The 11605-nt window shown below is 32.3% G+C and overlaps 1 protein-coding gene across 1 annotated transcript; it reads right to left on the minus strand.

Moving 5' to 3' along the window:
- Positions 1–230: 230 nt before the first annotated feature.
- Positions 231–10838, minus strand: LOC145601420 (MLO-like protein 13). Its single transcript, XM_081657435.1, has 14 exons — positions 10624–10838; positions 8120–8177; positions 6377–6591; positions 5882–5998; positions 4698–4767; positions 4447–4556; positions 2906–2980; positions 2648–2736; positions 2517–2566; positions 2206–2246; positions 1860–2102; positions 1713–1780; positions 771–831; positions 231–680 (listed from the first exon to the last, which is right to left on the minus strand). Exons 1-14 carry the CDS (start codon positions 10735–10737, stop codon positions 477–479), a joined length of 1515 nt encoding a protein of 504 aa, XP_081513561.1. The 5' UTR covers positions 10738–10838; the 3' UTR covers positions 231–476.
- Between the last annotated feature and the right edge of the window lie 767 nt (positions 10839–11605).

The following is an 11605-nucleotide window of genomic DNA, read 5'->3' on the forward strand; positions in this document are numbered from 1 at the left end:
GTTCACCCAATGATACTAGTCTAAATTAATAGGGTGAATGACTTTCATCATTGTGTGACAAATTTTTTGCGGTTCATCGTTAGCCTTTTAAAATGCCTCGACTAATGTAGGTGGAGCCATTGAGACAAATCTAGTCATTAAATATTTAGAAGGAAAAACATCTACAACGAGAGATAATTTTCATAGAAAGACTAATTTTAGACAGTAATGTCGAAATTACTCGTTGAAAAGTTCTTCAAATATTCCGTAGCACACAATTAGGAGTATTATATACTGTATATACTTAGAACTGATATTGGGAGGGTTTCAGAATCCTCACAAGAATCCTCACATCAAAACGTATAGGTCTATGTCATACTACTGAATGACTAAAATTGTACACTACGATAATAGCTAAATATAATCGCGATATAAAGTTCTTTTGTAACATTAAGCATAGCTTGCCAGTTGTAAGTTGAACTACGACGATCAGTATTCTAAGGTGCTGTAAAATTTTCAACACAAGCAGTCGTCTCTTCAGCACCAGAAATAATTTCCCGAGATTCTGGGGCCAAATTTTGCATCTCAATTCTATGTGAGCTATGTGAACCACCTACAGCATCTTTTCCATCTTCAACCCAGTTCTTCAAGATATTGTGGACTTCCTTGTCAAAAATTCCGTGCTTAAACATACTTCCCATCTACATAGAATAGGTAGTGACATGAAATAAGCAGTTTTTTAGCCTGAAGATGGTTTGCCTGGCCTTATAACAAGCATATTAATAGCTCACCTGGCTAACAATTGTGTACAGAGGCAATGTACTGTAACTGCAGAGCACTTGTACAATCACGCTGTCATACAGGAACGTAGAGATGGTGATTAGTATTATAACTGACCCATGTAATTAGAAGCAGCCTCAAAGAAATCAATAAAGCATGAAGAAAAACCACAGCACTTGAAGCCGGGAATCAACATACAAAGAACACTGCAGTACACTAAACCAGATCAAAAACAACAAAAGATTCACATTTTGTCTGTCTGCTAAGAGTAAAGCAAGCACAGACTAGAATGTTTATGTTGGACACTAGTGCAGCCACGAATCAACAGGATTCCAAATAATATAATACTTTTTCTTAATTGACAAGAAATGGACTGCAACTGAATGGATTGAGAAGAAAGTTAAAACTGAGGTTTGCTGGAGAATTCGACGTTTAATTGACAAGAAATGGGCTGCAGCTGAATGCAAATGGTTTCACAGCCTTAAGACTTACTGTATAATTTGTATAGCTTGTCCTTTTTGTGTTGGTTTTGGTTGTGAGTTGTTGAGCTTTTTGTCTTGGGGATGGTTTTGTTTCGGTTATTTTTGGCTTGGTATTTTGTTGCTTAGTTGTTTAGGGAGATTCTCTAGGGGAATACCCGAGGTGCTGTACATATATTTCCAATGTTAATACATCACCAAAAAAAAAAAAAAAAAAAAAAAATGGTAAGATTTCCGGAAATCCATTGTTTGCAATAAAGGTGATTGCTATATGCATGTTTAAGGCAGAAAACCAATGGTCACACATAAGTCCTGAAATTTGAGTCATGTGAACTCTGCTACAACTATAGTATTGAACAAGGTTGTTGTTTTCTCTAGTTCAAAACTTTAAATAAAAAATTAAAACTAGAAAGTGAGAGATGTAGAAGACAAATAACAGTTAATAGGAAAAAATAAGCAGTAAATCATACTTACCCAACAATAAGCCGGGGGATAATGAAGCCTACTTTGTCAAGAATGCATGAATGGACACCATATGTAAACTGGACAACGGAAGTATGTAACTGTCAGAAATTAATTTTGCAATGGAGCAATCAAAGTGATTTGTTGTTTGCTGCTCACCAAAACCCACAAGAAAAAAGCTATCTCGAAAGAGTTCTGGAACAAAATGAAGTGAATCATGTACAGAAAAAGGCTGGGACTTCCAAACCAAAAGTGTTTGTCAGATGGTTGCACCCAAAATTCTTTTTCATCTGTTCCCTGTGTCTGGTTCTGGACTGGAATATTCTTCTTATCTTTTTCCTCAATCTCGTCAGCCAAACATACAATAATGTGTTCCAGTTTGGTACCCACAATAAGCAGAAGCTGTTCTCAACTCAAGTCTAATTAGCAAAAGTACCATAACTATAATATGCATTTGTATAGCAGATGTACATATTAATTTCTCCCAAATCTGCAGGAAACTTACAATGAGAGGTAGAAACGATAACCAGAAATATGCATGCCATCCTACAAGTACAAAGCATCAAATTATTCCATCATACAAGATAACAATAATAAGTGGCATTGCGAATCAGGAAGAGACATTGGTCTACCGGTCTCTACTGTGTATCTAGATCTCTCCCTGGGAAAATACGCCCAGGGATGAAGGGAAGGGGGTAAAGCAGTGCTAGGCCCTGAAGGCTGAGCATCTGCGACTCTATGAGGCACCAGCAGGAGCAAGAATAATGAGTGAACAACGCAGAGGAATGCCAATAACTTAAGGATGATTGGTGATACCTTCCAGGTTGAGCAACAGAAAGAGCACAACAAATACCCACAAGTACCAGCTGCAGAAAGAAAGTATTCCTTTGTCAAAAAGCTCGATACAATTACTTCAAAAGAATACAACTACTTATGTGCACACCTACCTTATGCCAACCACTTTCTTGAAATCATATTCTAAAGTCCGTAGCATGTACTTGTGGAAATTATAATTGAGATTTGTAGGGCAGTGAGTCTACAAGATGGTAAAAAGATGCATTAGCCTGCTATTTTATCAATCAAAAGTGGATAAGTACATATCAATTTATCAGATGAATCTCTTTCTCCTTCCCATTCCCTCCCTCCTACAAATTTCTGTTTAGTAAGAAAACAATGTGAAACAAAAAAGATTATTACAAATTTACCATAATGAATCCATGTCGCATGTTGATGTAGTCAGAATTCGTCACAGAGCCATAGAATTGTTTAAAAAATGACATCTAGCAAGTCACACAAGAGGTATACAATGTCAAAAGAAGTAAGATTATACGAGTATTAATTAGTTTCAAGCTAATGAAATTGCTATGAGTGCATCTCAGCGCATAGCTACTATGCATTTATAAAGCATATAGGAGGGCAAAAATGTAAGTTTGGCAAGCTTCTGGAACACATTATAATGTACCATTAAATGACTTACAGTGGTACATTATAATGTACCATTAAAGTATAAGTTTTCATAATAGTACTTTTTGCATACTATTATGCATGTAGTGGTACTTTTTACCATCCTATAGATTAAATATTTTCCCCCAAAATACTTCCACCTATCACCTATTATGCATGTAGTGTTACATTTTTCCATCCTATATGTTTGCTAACAAATAGCAGCTATGCGCTAAGGGTTAACCAATTGCTATCACTAGTACACATGTTCTAACATTATCACAAGGTGAACATCTCCAATACTTGGAAAGATTACAACACAATGACACATACCTTACCATAAGCCCCAACCATAATATTATATTTTTATAATATTTGCATCACTTTGACTGGCACTGGCACATTTGCCGAGACATAACTTTGATCATTAATATCTTTAATTGTATTAGTATAAATTGTAAAAAAAATAATAAATAAATTATGAAAAAAGAAATTGTAACTTATCCAATAATATATTACGAAATAACAATTATTCATTATATAACAGTATTTTTTTTCAAAAAAAAATAAAAAATAAGTCAAAGAGAGTATGTGAATAGTGCATAAGCCAAAGTGATGCAAATATTAAAAAACAGGGGAGTATATACCAAGTTTCTGTAGCCTCCAACTCACTTTTCAATTATCTTATCCAAAATCAATTATATCTAAAGGAATTATTCTGTAATAACTACGAGCATCATGTTGAGCATCCCATGGAAGTAATTAATTAGTAAGAGATACTATTTAATTAATTAGTACCAGATCATATGACAGTTGGCTTCAATTAAATCTTGCTAGGAAAATCTCATGACAAGGTCCATAGTAAGGCTTCTCCACCTCTATGATTTTCTAAAAAGAAATTCCTATTTTTATTCTTATTCCTACTTCTGTTCCTTTTCACTACCATCTTTATATAGGTGGTAATATGTTGTAATAGAGATTAAAAGAAAAACACATATTTGGGAAATACTTGGAAGCAGAGCTGCATTTGTTATACACAATGGCATGGGACTATTCTTGAACAAATACATGCAAGATCATTACCAATACCACCATAAATTTTCACCAACAAACAAGCTGATTAGGTCACATTTTGCTGAGTGGGACTTATTACAAGCTATATTAATCCAAGATATACATGCTATCTTCCTAAAGACCATATAATTTACTATTTTTGCAATCAATTTTAAATGAATTTAGAGCTCACTACAGGGTATTAATAAATTTTCATTTTCTATCTTCTTGTCAAAAAGTGTGAACTCACCGTTACACCTAAAACAGTTGAATATCCTCTTCGGGTCTTAAAGAACTCACGGCGATGTTGAGTATAAATATGATTGACCCTATTTGATTCTTCACCTTTAGCAATAGCATCTTTCAAAAAAGAAGAAAAATAATTACATTTTTGTTTGCATGCTATCCAATTCTTCACCATTAATGTAAGCAGCATTTAAAAAAAAAAAAAAAAAAAAAAAAAAAAAAAAAAAAAAAAATGTTTGCATGCAAGTTCATTACCTTTTTCGGCTTTTTTTGCTCTTTCAATCTCACGTCGTAATGAGTCTTCCCAGTGCTTCCATCTCCGTACCTATACAAGAAAAAGAATTAAGCAGACACATTATATAAAGTATTGGACTACATAGCTAAAATTCACCTCTTTTCAAATTTCCTTTGTGCTTCAAACCAAGGCGTATAATCACATTATTCACCCAAGCTTTGACTTAGATGTACAAGGGAGAAAGGCAGTTGTTTCTCTAGTTACTCAAGGCTGGTTGGGAAGGCAGCGAATGACACAGTAATTGATGTTATTGTTTCACCTCTTGTTTGGTTGACATTATAAAGGGAAAATGTAGGAAGTGAGTGTTCAATGGATTATACAAATTCCCACACAGCTACTATGGATGGAGTCGAAGCACACCAACAACCACCTATCAGGGTTTATGAAAGAAGGAAGAAACAACAAGAAGGCAAGGGACAAGAGCAAACCGCAGCAGCATTGAGGGAACAGGACAAATTGACAACCACTATGGAGTGTGGTATGGTGTGGTGACTGTTCTGAAATTGCAGCAGTACAAGACAAAGTTCATTAAGTATTAGGGTCCTTGTAATGTGGGGAGGCTGAGTATAAAAAGGGTCCTAATGAAATAGGATGTCATGTGATTTGTGATATTCATATTATAGTAGTAGTAGAAGTAATAGAAGTAGTGTTCTCCAAGGCTCAACCTTTCGGTGAAGCCCTTAGTTTATTGTAGGGGTTAACTTCAATACCAATTAAACAAATCTCAAGTTTTCCTCTAATTCTCATCTTAATTACTGTTACATTTAAATTGATTGAGTTACCTAGTCTATAGCAACAGCATAACACCCTCCTCAGTAATTTACCCTTTTAATTTTTGAATATTTTTTATGAACGTAAAAAATATTTAAAATTTTTATTTGATCCTCCCAAAAAGTAAAATTATAATTTTAGTCCCATGCTTAGTTACTTTCAGGTTTTTGATTTTATTAGCTCGTAGTGGATGCCTGGATGGTAAGGCTGGAAGGCGGGGGTAAAATGTTGGACATAATCCCCTTATGGCTTGATTTCATTGTATCAGCTTTGCTTAGAAAGTTACTATAAGCTAAACAAATATGAGAATTAAGATTTGCTCATCCTCACAGAATTTGGTACCATAGACCTAATGATGCACTGATAAATATACCTTGAAGCCTCCAAGAATCATGATTGCCGCACAGGAGATAACATAAACAATTGCCAAGACAAAGATAAAGATGTGTAGTTGATGCAACCCTTCTAATGATACTAATTGAGCTTTTCCCTGCAACCACGAACAGAAAGGTTTCACTTTTATTGATATATAATTTGGCTTAAACTCAAAAACGAAGTTGATGGGAAGGTGAGAGGAAAAAATATATATAAAGTACTTGTCTAAAAGTCAATATAGAAGTGTACAGAAATTTGGACAACAAACAAACAAAAGTGTGAAAGATAGCAAGAATTAAAGGAGATTTAAAAGTAAGAAGGATAAATCTAAAAAGTTAAGATTCTCATTGTTCAAGCAGGTTCAGGGAGTTTCTCTACCCTTCATTAACCAGGTAATTTAATGCAACACTGAGTAATTGTCTTAAGAAAGGGCATAAACTTTATTCAGGTAAGGGCATGATTCATTGGGTAAGATGAAAATCATTTTGATTACCTTTTGTTCACAACTACTACTAGCTTCAGCAAGAAGTCGTCGTTTACTCCATGAAGGTTGATAAGCATATTTGCTATGACTATTGCCCTCATGACCAGCATTTTCCTTTTTGCAAGGTAGCATATAGTTTGTGAGATGCTTTGGAATGCATATATCACTTACAAATTTTTGGAAGACTGTCAGAAGTAGAGAGATAAATCCCAACAACATCAACTCTGCATACATCAGAAAGAGAAACACCATTAAGGGGACATCCAAGGAACACGTATACAACTCAAGATTTGCACATGAAATGAGCCAAGACCCACAAAAGTCAACAGTAAGAATGCCACTTTGTACCATTATACATGATCTAAGAAACAACTTTCAGATAGAGAGAAATTTGACACATGTATCCAAAATCTTGTTCCAAGAGCTCTAAGATATTTTTCAAAGCATACAAACCGAAGAACATAATCAGCTATATCAAACCAAAGGTGTCTCTGTTAAAAGAGGGGAAAGAAAACATGCCAATGACACTAGACGGCTAAAGACAAAGAACAAAGAAAATAATCACTTAACACATCAGCAACATGATTATTTATAGACGTTAATATATTCAGACATCAACTAATTTTCACACTGATACATATGGAAGACATAATGAAGGTGCAAAACTTACTGCTAATGTATCAGAAGAAAATTTCAAGTGTTCAAAAGAGTGACACAAATTTACTACAGCAAAAAATCATTACTTCCGCGGTTTCAGAAAGAGGAAAGAGAGTGTTCAAAAGAGTGAGAAGACAACACTACCCTTCAAAGGATGAGGGGAGGGATGGGAGTTGGGTCATGAAAGGAAAATTCAAGGGATAATATATATTTTTTCAAAATATAAAAGGAAACGGTGCAATTATTATGACAATTCCGAAAATGAAATATGGCAAAATTATATTGAAGTGGTGGAAGTATACAGAAAATTGTAAACTTGCATGAAAAGTGATACAAGTACATAGAAGCATGAAACTTTGAAACTTTTAGTCAGAATATTTATGAAACAGTAGGATGCAGCCCCAGAAGAAAAGGCTAAAGCATCACATTTTCATGGCACTACAAAATATGTTTATAATCTTTTCCCTCTTGATCTGCATTAGCACTTCATCAGCAGTTACTTTCAAATGATCCATATTAGTAGTTTCTTGCTAAGCCTTCAGCTCGTAAGTGATACTATAACTACATAAACCATAGTGTAACTTGGAAATTTAAGTTTAACATTACACAAATTAGTCTATCAATTACCTTCACGGTCTAGTAACCATTGGATTGCACAGCACATCTACATGCTACTTTAATGCAATAGCAACAGTATCTAACCTCATCCAAGACAAATTTCACACAAGATTTAATTATAACCATTAGCCACCTAGCCAAAATCAGATAAATTTTTGCATTTCTGCATTATAATTATAGGAAACTTTATTGCTATCTAAATCTAACAATAGGCCCTTTGGTTGAATGCAGAAAGTTAGACCTAGCTATGATGTTCGCATATCAAATTACAATAATCTGCAAGATATATTAATAGGCTAGCACAACTTTAAATTAATTATGCAACGAACTACTATACTACAAGTAGTGCAGTACTACGGAGTACAGACTACATGTAAAGAGCATCACCCAGAGAAAGCGAGCCTTGGATGCAATTAGCCTTTACAAGAAAGTAACATGTTTGAAAACACTACCAAAATAAAGTACATAATAGCTAACCTCCTTTTATTTTTTGCAAGGCCTCATATAACGATTCTTGTTCCTTTCTCTTCAAGCACTATATGTCATGAAAAGTTCAGCAAACATTAATCACTAATGGTTAGTAGAACATTATACCCAAACATCACAAATAATATCTTTGCTACCAGTTCCACCTTCCAAAACATCTTTTTTTAACATTAAAAAGGGTCAGAGTAAGAAGATGTTCTACTAACTCATTTCTTTGAGCGACAGCAATGTACGTAGCCTTGTAGCTCCAAAATAAATGATGGGGCACAAGGGTCCAGCCTAGGAATAATAATGGTGCTGTTGCATTTAGTATGGTAAACTGGTGATGCCAACCAATAAAAGGGATTCATACAAGCTAAGCTCTATATATCATATATGCACAACTTCATGACAACGATCCTAGTTTTTTTTTTTGCCTTTGTTGTGTTATTCAAACATCCAAGACCAAGAAACTTTACTTTGAGGAAGGGAAAGATATTAAAACAAAAGAATATTAAATAAAACCATAGATTTGCAAAGACAGAACCTCTATCGACAAGTTAGAAAACTAAAAACAGGGATGTAAAGTAATTTCCTCCCATAACAAAATTTGACTACTTAGTCATGGTAATATTGAAAGAAAATGCACTTCCATTTACTTGACCAAATATTTTTAAATGAGCAATACTCCAATATTAAAATAAGAAATTTTGATATTTCGAAATTTTTTATATCATTATAACTTTATAAGAAGACCCCACACACTACCAAAAAAAAAAAAATTAAGCCTTGTTCTTGAACTTTAATCATTTATGCTAAACTTAATTTATTTTTGCTAATTTTAACTACTTTCATTTAACTTAAACGGTTTTTATTAAACTTTAATTATTTTTACTAAAATTAATTTGTTTCCACTAAAGTTAGATTATTAATATTGATTAATATGTATTTTGTTGATTCTTTATTACATTTGTTATTTGAAGTTACTAGTTTTATTGATTATATATTGTTTTAACATGATTTATTTTTGCACAAATAAAATTATTTTACTGAACTTAAATTGTTTTTATAACAGAATAATGGTGTAAAAGTTCAATAAAAAAATCATCAACAGAAAATGTCCCTCAATATAATAAAATTAGATCACCTTTTTCAAGTGAAAAGAATAAAATCTAAATCCCAAGTAAAAATGCAAAAGTAATGTTTTAGTAATGCCAACCAATTAAAAAATAGAAAATAAATAAAAAATTCCTTCAACTACCCAATATGTTAGAAAAAACTAACCTAATGGTTAGCAAAAGTGGATTTTTATAATTTTATTTTATTGTTATCATGTTATGTGTAAGTTAGCTAAGATTTCAGCCATCAATTTTTAAAATTTGAACTAATACTTCGTATATAATTAGAGATAATAGTGGTCAAAGTCTCAAAGACATGAATTTGTCAATCTTCAAAGTTAAACCATGACATCTAAAAGACGCAATTTCTATCTTACTCCTAGCACTCTAGATTTATAAAATTCATGTTATTTTGATGTGAACTTATTATTTCAATTTATATATATGTTATTTTTAAATAAGTCCATGTTATTTTATACTTGCATGCTGATTTTTTATATTCAACATCGATCATTACATTGTTTTTTATACCTACTGTTGAAGTATATTAGTAAATAACATATTGTTTTAGCAGAATAACACAAGATTTAAGCAAAATAATATAAGGTTTAGGCAAAATAACTCAAGCATATTGGGTATGGAGTACTATGATCCATGAGTATATATAATACTAACTCTCTTAAAGACGTACATGTATTAGTTAACTAGCACCTACAAATCTAGCAACAAGTGCTTTCATTTATAAAGGATGATTCTATTGTAAGTGACTAGCATTATACTAATTTTTTATTGGCTGATTTTGATTTGTTTTTTAATGTCAAAATTAATTATAAATCATTTATCTAATCTAAAAATCATTTAATAATTTTTAAATATATTTTGAATTTTTGTTATTATTACTTAACTTAAAAAATTTTAAAAAAAAAATTATGAAATTAAAAAAAAAAAAAAAAATTAAAATGAGAAAAAACATTTATAATTAATTTTAACATTAAATCAAAAATCAGTCAATAAAAAATTAGTATAAAAGTAGTCATTTTCACCGTAGAAACATCATTATTTATAAAGTGTTAATATGTACGAGTAGTATATAAATTATTAGTCATTTAGCCTTATTCTTATTTACTTTAATAAGCCACTTATATAGTTATATGTATGTTGAACAGGTTGATTGAAAAGAAGCACCTTAAAATGATACTCCATGTCAAATCCTAAAACAATTATACATCCATAAACATAGAAAAATTAACTATTTAACTTTATTAACCGCTTATTATAGCAATCACGAAATAAAATGTGGCATATTAAAGTGGGACAGAGCACGGACAATTAATTTCAGAAAATACATAATTCCATTACATATTACGAGTAATAAATTAGAAATTGCATAGAGAGTACCTTCCCAAGAAGATGAAGGCCTCGCTCAGCAGCAAGAGAAAGGAGAACGAAAACGAAGCATACAAGTGCAACTATCCAAGTGGGAGTATACTCCAAAGACTCTTCTTCTGCCATTCAATCTTTAATTCAACCAATTTACTTAGACAAGTTTCTATTAATGGCTGCTTTTCAAATGGTATTGCCATTTTTGGTGAAATTTTCAGTATTATATTGACAAAATTAAGGAATATGAAGGAATGTAGCTGATTCAAGAAAAGAATTTGGAAAGAGCCAATTTTGGGTTAATCAATTGGAAACCTCGGCTTCAAGCAAAGCATACACGCGATCGGCGATACATTTACATTTGTTTTTTTTTTTTTTTTTTTTTTTTTTTTTTTTTTTTTTTTTGCCCGTCATAAGCTAAAATGAACCAAGTTTAGGCTTATGTCATAAACTGAAATGAACGACTTTTTTTGATACTCATAGTTGAAAAGATGATCAATTCCTTTCACAAAAAGGTCAAAAACCTACGGAGTTTGGACTAAAATTGAACATTAACTCTATTTTACAAATTATGCACACTGGATCAGCTAGGTCAAGTCACTTCATGTCATTTCAAGTCTCGTATCGAGAAATATTTGTCCCTAATCAAAATGTTTTGGGTTTGGGTAAGTGGGTAACAATAATAGACTTAATAGCACTTCGTATTATTTTAATGCCATATACATGCAATGTGTATGGTAAAATTAAAATTGTAATTACTTAGGTGTGTTTGTTTGATATGGAAATTTACTTTCATAGGAATTTATATTTCATGGGAATTAAATACCTACATCCAATTCCTAGGAATTGTCTAAACTTGTTTGGTTGGGATCAAGAAAGTTACATATCATGGGAACTTCACTGACTTACCAGGAGGGGCTTAGGTAATTAACTTTCCATGTTTTGTGGGAAGTTACAATTCCCATGAATTTACGATTCCCACATTTATACATTTTATTGT

This window comes from Chenopodium album, chromosome 21 (genome assembly GCF_948465745.1).
Source record: "Chenopodium album chromosome 21, dcCheAlbu1.1, whole genome shotgun sequence".
Taxonomy (NCBI): Eukaryota; Viridiplantae; Streptophyta; class Magnoliopsida; order Caryophyllales; family Amaranthaceae; genus Chenopodium; species Chenopodium album.